At 61.4% G+C, this 16,251-nt stretch overlaps 2 protein-coding genes across 7 annotated transcripts in view; one reads left to right on the forward strand and one right to left on the reverse strand.

The window, feature by feature from the left end:
* The first annotated feature begins 662 nt into the window (after positions 1-662).
* On the forward strand, positions 663-13,708 carry TELO2 (telomere maintenance 2). Its single transcript, XM_032604076.1, has 21 exons — positions 663-923; positions 1,612-1,947; positions 2,460-2,737; positions 4,690-4,758; positions 4,972-5,119; positions 6,494-6,596; positions 6,767-6,835; positions 7,020-7,161; positions 7,251-7,387; positions 7,878-7,957; positions 8,178-8,279; positions 8,497-8,585; positions 8,678-8,769; positions 8,966-9,082; positions 9,193-9,264; positions 10,471-10,635; positions 11,084-11,175; positions 11,782-11,881; positions 12,059-12,123; positions 12,341-12,456; positions 13,261-13,708. The coding sequence occupies exons 2-21, from the start codon at positions 1,613-1,615 to the stop codon at positions 13,365-13,367; spliced, it is 2,478 nt and encodes an 825-aa protein (XP_032459967.1). The 5' UTR covers positions 663-923; position 1,612; the 3' UTR covers positions 13,368-13,708.
* A 134-nt stretch (positions 13,709-13,842) lies between these two features.
* IFT140 (intraflagellar transport 140) overlaps positions 13,843-16,251 on the reverse strand; it is a 70,494-nt gene continuing 68,085 nt past the window's right edge. For all 6 annotated transcript variants that reach the window (XM_032604069.1, XM_032604072.1, XM_032604071.1 and 3 more), the window contains one exon: positions 13,843-14,588. In XM_032604069.1, the coding sequence (XP_032459960.1) occupies positions 14,382-14,588 (207 nt within the window). In that variant the 3' untranslated portion in view covers positions 13,843-14,381. The remainder of the gene's footprint in view (positions 14,589-16,251) is intronic.

Genomic DNA, 16,251 nt, shown 5'->3' on the forward strand with positions numbered 1-16,251 from the left:
GTCTTCCCAGATCGCTCCCCAAGGTCGCCATAGGACGTTCTGCCAAGACTGAAGGTCCTATATCTACGCTGTGCATTGTGTCAGGTGGCTATCGAGCCCTTGACACGTGGACAGTGCAACCAAGGAACTGACCCGGTGGCTGGTGGCTACCGTGCTGAACGGTGAAGCACCTGTCCCAGGACATCCATCAATACCCGAAATCACCCCAGTTGCGACTTCTTCCTAGTCTGTGGCCCGTTTCCCTGCAAAGGTCGTGGCCTGCGGAGAGCGGGCCATACCTCTGGGCGGGCGGCAAGGCCGCACACGCGTTTGGAGCCCAGTAGGAGTTTGTGGAGGCACGCATCTGTGAGCTCAGGAGAGATTGGGGCTCGCGAGCGGGGGAAGGGCGGGAGGAGGTCACTCCGGGAAGACCAACGCGGAGGCTGAGGGAAGGCAGGCGGGCGCAGAAGTGCTGGACTCCAAGCCACCTGCCGCGCAGCCCAAAGCACACTGCCCCGCCCACCAGTAACCACGCCCACCCGGGCCCCCGCCCCCATGTGCCCCGCCCCAGCGCAGGCGCAGATACAGCCGCCTGTCCCACGCGTCTTCCGGCTCGCAGGTTCGCCGCAGATTCGTCACCAGCTGCCCCTAGTACCGGCGCCACAGGCTCAAAAAATTCAGCACCAGCTCTACCAGGGCCCCGGGAACTTTTGCTCTGCGGCCGCGTGAGCTGGACCGCGAACCGAGCGCAGAGCTGGGCCGCGGGGGCTGTGGCGAATCGGCGACGGGTCTGTATTGGCGGAGTGAGCGGGACGCAGCGCGGGGTGTCGACTCTGCGGACCCGGCGGGTGCGCGCTTCCCTGTGACCGCTGCCCGTCCGGAGGTCCCGCCCGCCCCGACACCCCATCCTGTCCCCCGAGGACCGCTGCCCGCCGCGCCACTAGGTGGGCTCCGGGCGCACGCTGGGGAGCGGGCGCGGGGCCGGGCGATCGCTAGCCGGTCTCCACACCCCGAGAAGGAGCCCGCGTGGACCGGGCTGGGCGAGGAGGCCCAGGCCAGTGGGGACACTTCTTGGGCCCCTAGTGCATCCCGACCTAGTGGCTGGGTGCACTGGTGACAGACAGGTGTCTTCTTAATGGCGCTCGTGCTGCAGGGGCGCCCGACCCGAAGTAAATGCAACCTGCAGATGGTTTTGGTTTCTGGGAAGGAAGGGAGCTTGGCAAGGTGAACCACAGGTGGATACGTCAGGGAGTTAGAAGTGCTGATGGGTCTCCCAACCTCAGCTCCCTTGACATTTGGGTTTGGATACTCCTGTTGTGGGGGCTGTCCTGCGTAATGGGGTATATGGGATGTTTACCAGCATCCCTGGCCTCAGCCACCCACTAGAGGCAGAGTAGCACCTCCGGTTGTGACATCTAAGGTGTCTCCAGACATGGGTCCCTGGGGCGTGGTTGCCCTTCTGCAGAGGGCACCATGGAAGCCTTGGACCATGAAACCTTCCCTCCTCGAGGGCGGGAGAGCGGGCTTTCTGAGAATATGTGAAAAGTGCTTCCTTATCCGAGACTGAGTCCCACGTGAATGATGACAGCTCCCTGGACTTCCTTTCTCACGTGCCTTTCCTGTGAACTCCAGGATGGATCCTGAGGTCTCTGCCGTCCGGCTCACCGTCTGGGAGGCTGTTCACATCCTTTCATCTTCTGAGGATGGGGGCCGCATCTTCTGTACCCTGGGGTCCCTGAAGCGCTATCTTGGTGAAACGGAGAATCCAGCCCTCCCTGAGGAGCAGGAGGAGTTTGCCAGGATCCACTTTTCCACCTTTCTCAGATGTCTGGTCGGCAAGCTGAGCCCCGACTGGCTGGAGCTGCTGCCTGATGGCCAAATGGAGGAGCTGTGGGCCAGCTTCTTCCTGGAGGGCCCGGCTGACCAAGCCTTCCTGGTGCTGATGGAGTCCATCGAGGGTGCTGCCAGGTGAGCTGGGCTGGGTCTGATTATGGGGTCGCTTTAACACCTGAAGGATTTCGAACCAACGGGTTCTTCAAATTCTGTGAGAGTTTGGCATCCTGAAAGGTGAAAGAATAAAACCTGTGCACGTCAGAGCACTGAACTAAAAGCGGGTTGCATTAATCTCCTGCGATGGGAAGGCCCTAGCCTTCTGTCTTGCCATGTGGGCTAGGGGGCAGCAGGAGTGTTTGCATCCGGGCTTATGTGGTCTAGGTAGGCAGTGGGTGTGGCCATCCTCCTGGGGTCCCTTCACTCTGTGGCCCCCAGCTCTGTGTGAGGCACCCCAGCAAACTCATTCCCTCAACATCAAGCCCACCATGGTCCTGCGGGGAAGCTGTGTCATTGGGAAGCTGGATTTTCAGCAGTTGCTGTGGAAGTCAGTGGGTCCGGTGATTCCAAGGTGGGGAAGCTGCGTGGGGCTGGCAGGCTTTCATGTCCCTCCTAGGAAGTGAGGCTGTTTACACCTGCTCTTGGTTCAGCCCCAGCTTCTGTCTGATGAAGATGGCGCAACTGCTGGCCAGGTTCCTGAGCGTGGGCAGGATGGCCGCCGTGATGGAGGGCCAGTGTCGGCAGCAGGCAGGGCCAGCCTTCCCCCTGCTCCAGGAGACACTTCTCACCAAGGTGGTGGGCCTGCCCGATCGCCTGGGCAACCGTCTGCAGCAGGAGAACCTGGCCACATTCTTCCCTCAGAACTACTTCCCTCTGCTGGGCGAGGAAGTCCTGCGGGTGCTGCAGGTGGTCGTGGACTCTCTCCGAGGTGAGAGCCCCTCTTCTAACAGCCTCCTCAGGCCATCGTCCCCTCCCTCCCTCCCAGGGCTCCGAGGACTTTGCCATCTCTGGCAGTGCCATCGTCCAGTCAGACGTTATCACATGTCTGGGGCGGCAGCCACCCAGCCGTGAAGTTTCACCCACAGCTCTGCTGCCTTGGAGGTGGAGCTGACCCGTAAGCCCTGCAGTCCTTGGTTGGATGTCCAGGTGGGGCTGCTCACCGCCCGGCCCCTCACTCAGAATAAGGGAACGTCCACAGTCTGGAAACCAAAAAGCTCTTACTGTGAGGAGGGTCCGTCCAAGGTGGCTGCCGGCTGGGGTGCCCATGGCCTAGTCATCGTGGGTGGAGGACCTCGGTGCTCTGGTGTCTGGTGGTGGTGCTGGGGGCCGACTCTGAGGGAGCTCTCTGCACCTGGGGGCCATGGGAGCAGCTTCCTGCCCACCCTCTCCACTAATCATGGTCTCTGGAGCATTAGGGACGTGGCTTCCCCACGTGTGTGTTCCAAAAGCCGAGAGAAGCCAGGGGCCATGGCGGCCTGAGTGGGGGTGGGCGTCAGGTGGTGAACAGCGGGCGGGCTGTCCGAGCCACTGCCCTTTCCCCCAGTGAGGCCCTGCCTTCCCTGCGGCCCCGGCCCCTGCACTGCCCCCACCCTGGCCCGAGCCCCTCATCTCGCCTGGATTCTTACACAGTCTCCCGCGTGCCCTCCTGTCTTGTCTGAGCTGAGCAACTGCATGATGCTGTTACCATGAGCCACACTCAGAACCTTCCAGCATCTCTGCTCCCGCCTCCTCCCAGCTCTGGACTGGTGGGCATTCCTGCTTGGGACGCCCCATGCTCTGGCCTCAAGTGCCTCTTCTCAGGGTCGCCTTTCTGGTCACCCTGTTTAGTGTCGTAGCTGCTGGCTTGTCCTCTCCCTGGAACTGGCCATCCTCTACCGTGCTCAGAGGGGTCCCACCCTGTTGTCTGACTCCCCCCCACAGAGTGAGCTGTGGGCTGGGGCTTGTGCGCACCGCCGACCCGGCGCTCAGAGTGGTGGCTGATGCAGGCCGGTGGTCCTCACGGGTGTTGAGAGAAATAGACCTAAGTATTGTGTCCTTGGGGCTGGAGTTGTGCCCACATCTCGCAGACTGTTCTGCCTTCGTGGACGCGGGTCGTGAGAGGTCGCCTGTCTGCTCACGGTTAACCGCACATGGCGAGTGGCTGCCCTGGGAGACGGCCAGGTGGCACTCGGCAGGGGGCCGCAGGGGTGAGGCCTGTGGGGCCCCCTTGTGTCTGCACACCCCTGCTCCCCCTGCTGTGTCCCTGAGCATTACTGTCTCGGGTGAGGGAACCACGCCAGGGGATGTGTGCGCCTGCGTTTCTCCAGCCCAAGTGTCCAAGCGGGGTTCCAGCTGGGCCGCCCAGCCCCTGCTCTGGCTGGGAGGGGCAGCCTGCCCGGGTGTCCTGAATGCCTCTGGAGCAATGTCCCCTTCATCCTGTGAGTGGCTGCGTTGAATTCTGTCTTGGCAGGATCCCAAACGCCCACCTTTAGATCTCGGATACTGCGTTTGCATCATGCGCGGGGCCATCTGTCTCCTGGTCGGTCCCATCACCCCTGGCTCCTCTGGGGCTGCTGCCGCCACCCACCCTCTCCTTGTTCCTCCGTCCTCATTTCCTCCCTGTGGCGCTTAGAGCCCCTCCTCTTCACTGGGCCCCTCTGGTGCTGCCGCCTCCTGGTGCCCTGCAGTGGTCCCTGCTTTGTAGGATCACTGTGAACATAATGCTTTTTAAATGATTATTTTCATTGGCTCTTTGAGTTGGAAACAATGCTGGTGCGGTTGGAATTAGACTGAACAAGTTGGCAGTTTTACAACGTGGGATCCGCCTGGAACAAGGTCTGTCTCTGCTCAGCCAGGTGCACGTTGATGGCCTTACCACCGTCTGTCTCCTTCCTGTCCCAGGTGGCCTGGACTGCTCCGTCTCCTTCCTGTCTCAGGTCCTGGGGAAAGCCTGCGTCCACGGGAGACAGAGTGAGTGTTCGTCGTGGGAGAAGCTGCGGCACGTCCCGGGAGGGGTGGGCTGTGTGGATCCCTTGTGGGGAGTTGCTGAGGTCCCCTTGCCTGGGTCTGGCCCTGCTGGGCCCCTGGGTAGGGGCTTGGCTCTGTGACAGGTGGGCCTGTGGGCTGCAGACACTGGACGCCCCATGGCCCCTGGGCTCAGGGCCCCTGTGTGCTTCCCCTCAGAGGAGGTCCTGGGCGTGCTTGTGCCCCGGCTGACGGTGCTCACCCAGGGCAGCTGCCTCTGGCAGCGGGTCTGCTGGTGCCTGGTGGAGCGCGTGCCCGACTGGGCCATGGAGGCTGTGCTGAAGGGGTTCGTGGAGGCTGCCCCAGGGTAAGAAGTAAGGCATCCTTCCTGCTGCAAACGCTTCTCCCCCAGGAGGGCGGGCAGTGGGAATCCAAATGACTCCTGCCTATGTGGGGTCAACACTCATGGGACATGGGCGATGGCTCCTCTGTCTGGTGGCCGGTCATTTCGTAGAGTTTGGCTGTGCAAAAGCCCATCTTTCCCACTCCTGACGGCTGGGCTGGGCCCCCCAGTCCTCACCTGGCTGGACCGAGACGGAGGCTGCAGCTTCTCTGCAGCCTGAGGGTCCCTGTTCTCAGAAAACCCAAATCATGCAGGAGGGTGTGCGGGGAACGCAGCTTCCTCCCACCTGGTGGCTGTGGTGACTTCCCTGTGTGCCCGTCCACCTCTGCGTCTGTGAGCAAGGGGGTCTGCGGGCCATGTTCCTGAAAGGGCAGTGCTGGGTCGCTTGGTTGTCATCCACGTTCCTTCAGACCGTCTCCCGGCATGAAGGGCCTGTTTCTCTGCCAAAGACGTTTCCTCCCTGTTTGACTTCACATTTCTTTGATCCTGGCTGAGGGTGTGTGATTTGAAGGCATCACGAACCATCTGATCGAGTCTTTTACTCGCCTGTGTGAAGGCTCCTCGTGAGGGGGGGCCCCCACCTTAACACAGGCCTGGGTCTGTCCTGGCCGCACCACTGGTTTGGCTTCTCTGAGACGTCCTAACTGCCCTGTGAGCCCAGCATACCATGGGTCACTGGGTAGGGCTCAGCCTTCTCTGTCACCGGGGCTGTCATGCTGTCTGCCCCAGGGCTGTAGGTCACTTTGCCTGGGTCTTTCTCTTCGACTTTATCAGTTTTCTTGTTTTTTCTTTTTCTTTTAACCTTCACGTCTTTGATTTGAGGGACGAGGAGGGGAACACAGCCTCACCTCCTTCCGTGCTGGCGGGAGCGTGTGTTGAGCTCTCACTCGCTGAAGGAAGCAGGGGTCTCAGTCTAGATTGGGATCTGCAGACTATGGCCTTTGGGTCGAATATGGCTTACTGTGTTTTTGTAAGTAAAGTTTTATCAGCAAACAGCCACACTCAGCCGTGTACCTACCTGCCGTCGCTGCTCTCAGCTACCGTGTCTCTACAGAGCCTGATGGCCTGTCAGCCTGGCCCTTCACAGAGAAAGCTGGCTGCCCTGGTCTAGGCAGAGCATTTCACCTGGACTGGTTGGGGCAGGCAAGGGATGTCCTCTTGTGTCCAGTCGCTGGGCTCCCTGGTTTCCACATTTACTGGGAGGAGGGAGAGTTAGGACTGACTCAGGGCTGAAGCACCTGCGCGGCTCCCTGGTGGTTAGCGCGGAGCCCGGGGGTCCAGTGCGGATCCATGGGATTCGGAGTTGTGCTTCTCTCTCCCCACTGCTATGCCTCGTAGGCCTGAAGTCCTCTCACGGCTGCTGGGGAACGTGGTGACAAAGAGTAAGAAGGCCCAGTTTGTAATGACCCGGAAGCTGCTATTCCTACAGTACAGCTGCACGGTGAGGGTGCCGGCTGGCGGTGGTAGCTGCGGCAGGCGGGGCTGGAGCAGTGCTCGGCTGCCCGGACATGTCGCTGTCCTTCAGCCCAGACCGTCCCGCCCCTGGGCTCCCCGGGCCGGGCGGGTGGTGTCTGCCTGGCAGACGGTAAGAGGACGCCGGCTCTGTCGCAGATGCCCATGCTGCAGAGCCTGCTGGGCTACCTGGCCATGGACAGCCAGCGGCGCTCACTCCTCATGCAGGTAAGTGCTGCCTGTGCAGGTAAGGGACCCTCAGTCCCCGCAGGAGAGCATTCCTGCCTGGGGTGGAGGGTGCTGGCTGGAGCCTCTCTGGGGCTGTGGGGACATGGGCACCAAGGCCCACGAGGTTCCGGGATGCGTTGGGGAGGCGGGGGCTGTCTGCCAGGCCGAGCCTACCACCCACCAGGCGCTGAAGGAGCTCCTGGAGACGTGGGGCAGCAGTAGTGCCATCCGCCATGTGCCCCTGGTGCAGCAGCGCTACGTCAGCAAGGCCATCCTCATCTGCCTGGCGCACCTGGGGGAGGCGGAGCTCCGGGACAGCCGGGACGGTGAGCACGCAGTGGGTGCCCCATCCCCACTGCCCCCGCCGGAGCCCCATCCTCCCCCCAGCTCAGCCCATGCGCATCGGTGCTTTCAGAGTTGTTGGCCAGCCTGATGGAGGGAGTGAAGAGCCGCCTGGACAGCAGCCTGCCCCCTGTGCGCCGCTTGGGCATGATCGTGGCTGAGGTGGCCAGCACCCGGATCCACCCCGAGGGGCCTCCCCTGAAGTTCCAGGTGAGCAAAGGCTGTGCCTGCCACGCTCTCCCTGAGCTGCTGACACTCCTGCCCCAATGTCACCCTGCCTGCCTGTGTCCAGGACCACAGAGATCTGTGCTTGGTGTCAAGTTGGTGGCCTGCTGAGGCCACGGCTGGGAGGGGAGTGGAGGCGCAGCCCCTCAGCTGGTGCCTGAGCACGTGTCCCCAGGTGGATTCTCTAGACGGGACTCTCAGGCCTCCCCTCCATCTGCCGAGCCCTCTGGGATGTCCTTGGAGACGGTGCCACATCTGCTCTGTGTCTGGGGGATTCCCAGGCCCTCCAGCCTTCAGCCCCCCCAGTGCCACCCTCTGCAGAGGGGGAAACCTGGACAGTTGCTCTTGAAAGACCGTTGGCTGCCAGAGGCCAGAAGCGCAGACTGCGGGCTGTGATGGGAGGGCCTCGCAGGGGCCCAGCTGTACCACTCCCACTGCTCCCGTCCCAGCCAACTCCAGCACATCTGCGTTGCAGTATGAAGAGGATGAGCTGACCCGCGAGATGCTGGCTTTGGCCATGCCCCGGCCCGCGGCTGACGGCCCCTCAGAGGCGGGGTGAGGGTCTCTGTGCCCCGATCCCTGGTCCCCACCTGGAGCTCTGGGCATGGTGGGCCAGGTGGGGTGGCTGCTGCACACCTGTTACTCCTGTCCTGCTATCGCTGAGGCAGAAGCTAAGATGCGGGCGGGGGCGGTGAGAGCGCTTCCTCGGGAAGCATGGGTTCTGGGATGAGAGACTTGTGGGGCACGCCTGAGGGATCCTTCTCTGTCCCCAAAGCCTGTCTTTCGCTCCGGTCAGTGGAGAGACTCCTGACAGAGAGACTGTGGACCGCAGTGGACCCCAGGCTGGGCCTGAGGGCTCCGACTCCGAGCTGGACAGGTGGGGGCAGCCCCACGGGGGAGAGTGCAAGGGTCCTGGCGGGGCCCACCTCAGGGTGTGGGCCCTGCGGTGCCGGTTCCCTCTGCCTCACGAGTCCTCCTCCCACCCAGAAATCAGCCCACGGGGCTCTCAGCCCGGCAGCCATTCCCGAAGCTTCAGGGACTGGGGGTGAGTCCCGGGTGACAGGCAGGTCTGCGTGTCTGTTCTTCTTCCTCAGTGATGATGAGTTTGTCCCCTACGACATGTCGGTAGACAGGGAGCAGAGAAGCAGCAAGGCGCCCTCGTATGTGCGGGGCTGTTTGGAAGGTACGCCCCCACCCCTGCCCTGGGTCCCCTGCATGCTGCCCACCCTGCCCGCCGGCTCCGCCTCACTCAGGCACCATGTGGGTTCTGGGCAGCTCTGACCGGGTCCGAGGACTGGGAGCGCTGGGAGGCGGCCCTGTGGGCCCTCGAGGGGCTGATCTTCAGGAGCCCGGCTGCCACTCAGGAGGTGAGCGCATGAGGGCTGGGCTGTCAGGGTCGCAGGAGGTGGGTGATGGCTTGGCAAGGGCATGCGTCTTCAGGGAGCCCCATGTGGCCCACATGGGCCTTGGCAGCAGGGCCTCTGCCGGGGTGGGGGGCAGGGGGCGCAGCCCAGGCTCCTCAAGACAGGCCCCTTCTGTCGAGCACCCTAACCCTGTGCGCAGGTGAGCATGGAGCTGGCCAAGGTGCTGCTGCACCTGGAGGAGAAGACAGCCGTGGTGGGGTTTGAGGGGCTGCGCCAGAGGGCCCTGGTGGCCCTCACAGTCACAGACCCAGCTCGGGTGAGTCCCCGCGGCTGAGTGGAGCCCGGGTTGTGCCCCCAGCAGGGGCTGTGCTGGGGCCCTGTCTCCCGGATTGTGGTCCTCAGAGGCCTCTCGTCCGCCCGGCCTAGGTGGCAGAGTACCTGACCGCACAGTTCTACGCCCTCAACTACAGCCTCCGGCAGCGCATGGACATTCTGGACGTAAGTGCCTGGGCCTCTGTCCCACTCATCAGGGCTGGACTGGAAGGCCTGGTGCAAAGCCCCTGGAGGGGGAGCAAGCATTTGCCAGAATCTATAGGGATGGGACCACAGGCCTCCCCAAGCCCCTTGTTGTCAGACCTGAGAGGCTGGGACCAGCGTCTGTCTGATGTTTTCTTGACAGAGCATGGGCTTCAGGGGCTGCATTCTTTGTTTTAGATAACAGTGTTACTGAGGTATGACGCACACACCATAAAATTCAGTCTTAAAATAAGCAGAATGTGGTGGGTTCATACAGTGGAATATTACTTGGTCTTAAAAAGGAACGAAATTCTGACACCATGCTCAGGGAAATAAGCCAGACTCAAAAGGACAAATAGCGTACGATTCCACTTACGTGAGGTCCCTGCAGCCGTCAGATTCACAGAGGAAGAGAGCGGATGGTGGGTGCCCGGGGCTGGGGGAGGGGTGGGGAGTCAGGGTTTAATGGGACAGAGGTTCAGTTTGGGAGGATGAGAAAGTTCTGGAGGTGCTGGTGGTGACGGCGGCACCATGAGTTTACCTGGTGCTGCTGAGCCACGCTGAAGAACGATTACCATGGTGAACGACACACCACGTGTGTTTGTCACAGTGACACAAAGACTAAGACAAAGCTGGAAAAAAGTTCAGCGTTTCCGTGTTTACAGTTCAGGGGCGTTTGGTACTTTCCCGACGTCGTGTGACCATCACGTCCACCTGCTTTCAGGACGTCCCACGTCACCCTCAAAAGAACCCAAGACGCTCCCTCCCCGCTCCCCCCCCCCACCCAGCCCCGCAGTCAGTCTGCTCTGTCTGTGCATCTGCCTGTCCTGGGTGCTTCCTAAAAACGAGGTTGCATGTGTGGCCTCCGGGTCCGGCTCCGTCCTCATGTGGCCTGGGCTGGGGTTCCTTCCCTTATCCTGAGAGGTGGGCGTGGCGGGATTGGATGGGCTTCGGGAGAAGTGACCGAAGGTTTCAGGCTCGTCAGCAGGGAGCACGCCCACCTTCCTTCTGTCCCCCGACAAAGTGAAGTGAGCCTAAGGGACTCGAACTGACTAGCATGGGGTTCCCAGAACCTCCCCCCTGAGGACTGCCAGGGCCTTCGAGGGCACCCGATTCACCTTGAAATTTGGAAGATGTCATCCTTCCCCAGTGGGATGGCGGCTACCCCGGGTGTCTCCTCTCTTCTAGGTCCTGACTCTGGCCGCCCAGGAGCTGTCTCGGCCGGGGCGCCTTGGGAAGGCTCCCCAGCGAGGCTCCCCAGACCCCGGCTCCCAGCCTGGTGGTGCTGTGGTCCCGGCCTGGCGGGCGGTGGTGGAGGAGCGCGTCAGGCGTAAGACCCGGCGGTTTTCCAAGGTCAGCCAGGCCCTGGGGTGGCCTCTTGGGTGGGACCTCTGCCCTGAGGGGACAGTGACCACAGTGTCCTGTGAAGGGAGGGTTTTTGGTACAAACTGAGTGATGTGACACATGCTGTTAGGGCATCACACTGAAGTGACTTTAAAACGTGAATACAGCGTTAAAACATGTGAAAACAGCCCTGAGGGTTCTCTGTTGGCAACAACTGGCCTGGCGTGTGCTGGGTCATTGGGGTCCCTCTAGGCCGGGGCTGAACGTGCTCTCCTGGGACATTGGGCCATGTCTGGAGACATTCTCAGTCGTCACCGGGGGTGGGGGGTGGTGCCTGCTCCTCTGGTGCTCAGGACCACCCCTCCCAAGTGTCCCCGAGTGTCCCTGGTGTGAGGTCCCCAGGCAAGGCTGTGCCCTGTGCCCTGCCTGGCGCCTTGTGAGCACGTGTGTTTGGCAGGGCTCTGCGGGGCGGGCACCAGCTGTTGGCCCCAACGAATTCAACTCGGTGGCTGGCTACTTCTTCTTCCCCCTCCTTCAACATTTTGACAGGTGAGAGAGTTTTCTGGAGGCCTGTGATTTGGGGAACAGGAGCCCTGGCACCCGTGGGTGGGAGGGTCCCTAGGGTGGGGGCTAAAGTGGGATTTGGGTTCAGGGGGGTCAGGAACTCGGCTGTGATTGTTTGTAGCTTAAATCAAGTGACGTGAGGGCATTAGGCATCAGGGTGTCCGTTATCTCCAGATGCTGGGTTCATGGTGGGGCTGGGGCCAGAGCCTTACCCTGGTGCCTCGACCCGGCGTGCCCTGCCGCCCCCGTGCGCATCGTTGTCCTGCCTCAGCCCGAGCGGGGTGCAGATATCCCCCCGCCATCGCCACGTGGGTGCAAGGCTCTGTGGACAGAGGGAAGGGCCTGGAGCCCTTTGCTGCAGAGGCCCCGCAGGCAGCAGTCCTGCTTCCTGATCCAGGCCCGGGCTTGACCAGGCGGCCTTGCAAAGTGACGGGGAGTCTGTCCAACACCTTCTTGTGGCTCTGGGTGCCATGTGGGGACAGGCAGTGACGAGGGGCGTCCAGGGGCTTGGGGTGCCCTTGGTGGCCCACGAGGTTGGGGAGCCGGCCCTGAGTGCCTGGCCTGCACCATTCACTGGGTTCTGTGTTGTAGGCCTCTAGTGACTTTTGACCTTTTGGGAGATGACCAGTTGGTTCTTGGGAGACTGGCCCACACCTTAGGGGCCCTGATGTACCTGGCTGTGAACACCACGGTGAGCTGGGACCCCGTTCCTCTGGCATCTGATGGCTCACCTCCTGTGGGGTCTGCGCCATGTTCTGTCCCCCTGTGGGCCTTGCCTTGGGACAGGAGTGTTTGGACCCGAGGATGGGGTCTGAGGCGGGGACTGCTGTGTGCCGGGACCCCTGCCTACTGGCTTCTGCTGTTTCAGGTGGCTGTGCCCATGGGCAAGGCCCTGCTGGAGTTCGTGTGGGCCCTTCGTTTCCATGGTGACGCGTGAGTAGCTACAGGGCTGAGGGGAGTCGGATGGGGTGGGGGTCCTGAATCCTGCTGGAAAGTGGACAGTGGGAGGTGGGTGGCGGCTTCCGGGGTGGCCGAGAGGCAGCCTGGCTGGGCGCTCCTGCAGCAGGAAGGGCCGGCGGGGCTTCCCTGGCGTGGGTGGAGGGCGCCAGGCTGCGGCTCCTCACGGCTCAGGCTCCTGCCTTCTCCGCAGCTATGTGCGCCAGGGCTTGCTGTCTGCTGTCTCCGCCGTCCTCCTCAGCGTTCCGGCTGAGCGGCTGCTGGCAGACATGCTGGACGAGCTGCTGGAGGCCCGGTCCTGGCTGGGAGGTGAGTGCTAGGCCGGGGTCACCGTGGCCAGGCGGCGGGAGGTTGGTGCAGCCTGGAGGGGCCGGGAGGCCGTCAGCTCGTGGGCAGCGTGGCCCAGTCCCCAGCCCAGCATGAGCGTCATGTGGCTCCCGTTTGTGTGCCGAGTGTCCTCAGTGTGGGGGTGGGGAAATGGCTGCTGTCGGGTCACTGTGACTTTGGGGAGTCCTGCAGGGAAGGTGCCCAGATGTTGGGGTGGCACCTGTATATGCTGGGAAGTTCCATCCTCAGCAGAGTTACAGTGGTGATTGGCATTTTGCCACATTTTCTCTGGCGGCCACCCCTTCCCCACACACGTGCTCTTTTTAAAAAGTTTCTGTCGCCAGTAGTACCCCCACCTGTGGGCACTTGAGCCACGGCCCTCAGAGCCACCGTGCCCGTGTCCACCCTCGGGGCTCGCAGCTCATCTGCATCCACACTGGCAGGCCCGGTGGTTCTGATGGCGGCCTTTCTCTCCCTTTCTGCCAACCCTGCCCGGCGAGGCAGCCCATGAGCCTCCTAGGCTCCCGCAGGCCAGCCCCCCGACATGGGTATCCGAGCACATCTGCATTCAGTGTGTTGGGACGGCTCAGGGCCTTGTGCTGTGGGCGCAGGTGCCTCCCCGGCCAGGCTCCTGGCCCCAGGTGCTAAAGGCGCCCTTTGCTGGCGTCTGAGGAGATTCTGGTGCCACGCGGGGCTCATTCAGGAGGCCTCAAATGAGAGCAGCTGAAGAGGGCTGGCCCGCTCAGTGCTGTGATGCTGCCCACGCTTCCATTTCTCTCTTTGCAGACGTGGCCGAGAAGGACCCAGACAAGGACTGCAGGCTGCTGGCGGTGAAGGCACTACTGCTTCTGGAGAAGCTCCGAGATAAGCTCCTCCCACTCTCCTCTCCTTAGCCCCCAACCCTCGGAAGGCACGTCCCACTGGAAGAGTGTGGGCTGGGGGCCAGCACGTGGGGCGGAGGTGCAGCTGGTACAGCCTGGAGTGTCTGCGGCTCAGCGAAGACTGCATCAGGGCCTCGGGTTCTGACCCCCACAGACTGGGACTGGGATGTGGCCTCTGAGGCTTGAGCTCCAGGATGGCTGCTCAGCCCGGTGCCTCTGTGCAGCTTGTAGACTGCAGAGCTGGGGCCACTGGGCCTGGGGACTTCTTAGCAATGTGCCCCCAGCCCTTCCTCACCGAAAAGGCCAGGGACTTTAAGAACAACAGAAAAGGAAGAATAAAAGAGGTGCAGGAGCTCTTTATGGTTCTCACTCCTGCAGGGAGCCTGGTGCCCACACACGGCCCCCTGAAGGGGAGACATGGAAATGGGGGCAGGAAGGGGACACGGGCCTCTGAGAAAACAGACTTTATTTGGAGAATTTCGGCAGCTGGTGGGTGGAGCTGGGGGTGGGAAAGCATGAGGCAGCTCCCCCCCCGCCCCCATCATGGTGCTGTCCCCGATGGCCCCTTATGGTGGGAGCTGGTGACGGAAAGGGCGTGGCCTAGATGGACAGAGCCTCCCGATGCAGCCCAGTGCCAACCGTTGTCTCCCTGTGGTCAGGACGGGGTGTCCTGTGGGAACCAGTCAGATGCACTGCTGGGCAACCTGTGTGGGTGCCGGGGGGGGGGGGGCGGGAATATGGGGACACCCTCAGTTTCTTAGGCTTTACACCCTGTACTTGGGGGAATGTCATGGGAAAAATGAACCAACTCCCTTGACTGCCAAGGGGCTAAAACAAAACCCTGCAGGGGTCAGGGACTCAGAAGGGGTGGCTTAGAGACCCTCCCCCTGATGCCCCTCGGAGGCTAGCGCATTTTCCCACAGCTCTGCCTATGGACTCAGACACAAAACTTTCACCAGGAACGTCAGGCTCCTGCTACTGATAATGACTGGCAAGTCCCAGAAGAGCCTGGGCAGCGGCAGGCCCTCAGGGGCCATTCTCCACCTCCTCCATCACCTCCTCGTCCATCTCCTTGTGATCCTCCATGTTGTTGTGGCGCATCTGCTCCGGCATGGTGCACATCAGAGGGATGCCCAGGCCCTGGTGCACGGCGTCCACAGTGCGCTGGCTCACGTAGTACGACACGTTGGCGGAGGGCACTCTCTTCCGCATCTCCTCCAGGTACTCGTAGGCCTGGGTCACACACAACAGCCGTGACCGGTCAGCGCACAGTGGGAACAAGGGGCCCAGCCCGGGGGCAGAGTGAACAGGGGAGGGACACCTTTGGTAAAGGGGCTCGGTGGCCTCCCGGCCTTCCCAAGCGTTGGTGGCATCTGCGGACAGCGAGGCTCAGGCTCCGGTGGTCAGTGCTGTGAGCTCCCCCAGGGAGTCCCATGGGCAGCCTGTTACCAGGACCCTGTGTGTCTGGGGACCACGTCCCAGAGGGTCCGCCCACCCTGGATACACACAGGGAGACCTCGAGGAAAGGATGGATTCATGTCTCCTGTTTGTTTCATTCACTCTGGGGTGTGTGCTTGTTGGGCCAGAGGGCCGGCAGCAACATACAAATGGTTTGTCTTGTGTATTTTGACCAGGCCTCCAATTTACCCCAGTTAATTGGCCTGTGGTTAGTGAGTCTCATGTGTACGTGGTCCTTGGCCTGGGGCTGGTGAACTATGGGATTGTCAGTGGTTTTCCTGTAGGACTTCCTTTGGTCCTACCAGTGGGAATATGTGTGTGTGTGGGGGCATGGGGGCCACACAGCAGCTCGGGGTGGGGTCTGAGGCAGGACGGGTGTGCTTACACCTGCTCCACCTGCCTGCACCCACCCACACCTCCTTAACACATGCTCCACCTGCTCACCCACAGGGAGGGTCATGTGCAAGCACAAGGAGCTGGAACAGGGCCTCACGTGGCTTCTACGGGTACACTGAGTATCAATTCAGAATATGAACAAAATTTCCAGGAGCTTTTTGACTTTATGAGGAAATAATCACATCTTAGCATTTCTTAAAGATGATAAAATTTTAGAGTGATCTTATTTCAGACAGATATAACTCTGATATAAACAATAAAGATCATAAAGATAAAATAGGGTGTTTGGAGGGATGGGGGATGCAGTGTGCAAGTGCCCAGGAGCCCTCCAACGATGGAAGGAGACATCCAGGCACCAGGGACGCCCCTCGGTGTCTGCTGAGGGCCAGCTGTGAGCCGTGCTGGGCACACAGGACACAGGTACAAGGGAGGACCAAGCCAGGCCACTGGGCGCTTCGGTGAGAAGCCCGGCCCAGCAAGGGTAGAGGGAGTTGGGCAGCCGTGGGGTTTGGGTTGGGGAGCCTACGCAGAGGGGAGGGGGTGGGAGTCGGTGGGGAAGCCAGAGAGAACACCTGGGGGCGAGGAACGACACAGCCAGGCGCACTGGGGGCAAGGGAAGCAGCGTCTCCAGAAGGAGCGTCGGCAGTCTGTCAGGATTGGACTCAGGATGGGGCCATGAGGACCGAGCGGGAGGGACGTCCCAGGGACGGGGAGACCCTGGAGCAGCAGTGGGGGTTTCTGTGTCCCCTGCCCCCACCCGGGGAGGAAACTCATGCAGGCCTATCCTTTCTCAATTTATTTATAGATTTTTAAAAATTTAAAGTTACTAAATCCTACAGGCTTCAAACAAGGCTTGAGACAACAAAGAATGTGGTGCAATACTTGAAATGTGATTTTTCTGTTAATTTTGAGGATTCAGTGGTCTGAGCATCTCTGCAGTCCACTTTTGTTTTATTCTCCAAAAAAGAGGGAACCTGTTGGGATTCACTTTAGAGCTGTTTCCCCAACAACAAAAGGGGTCGGTGAGTGGAAGTGGCAGGGC

This window comes from Phocoena sinus, chromosome 15, assembly GCF_008692025.1.
Source record: "Phocoena sinus isolate mPhoSin1 chromosome 15, mPhoSin1.pri, whole genome shotgun sequence".
NCBI classification, from domain to species: Eukaryota; Metazoa; Chordata; class Mammalia; order Artiodactyla; family Phocoenidae; genus Phocoena; species Phocoena sinus.

What these genes read in the sequence shown, in the direction of transcription:
- TELO2 (XM_032604076.1), top strand. Translation starts at nt 1,613, where the DNA reads ATGGATCCTGAGGTCTCTGCCGTCCGGCTCACCGTCTGGGAGGCTGTT. An exon ending in AGACCCGGCGGTTTTCCAAG is followed by an intron (nt 10,636 to 11,083) that starts GTCAGCCAGGCC and finishes TGTGTTTGGCAG; the next exon opens with GGCTCTGCGGGGCGGGCACC. An exon ending in CTCCTTCAACATTTTGACAG is followed by an intron (nt 11,176 to 11,781) that starts GTGAGAGAGTTT and finishes TCTGTGTTGTAG; the next exon opens with GCCTCTAGTGACTTTTGACC.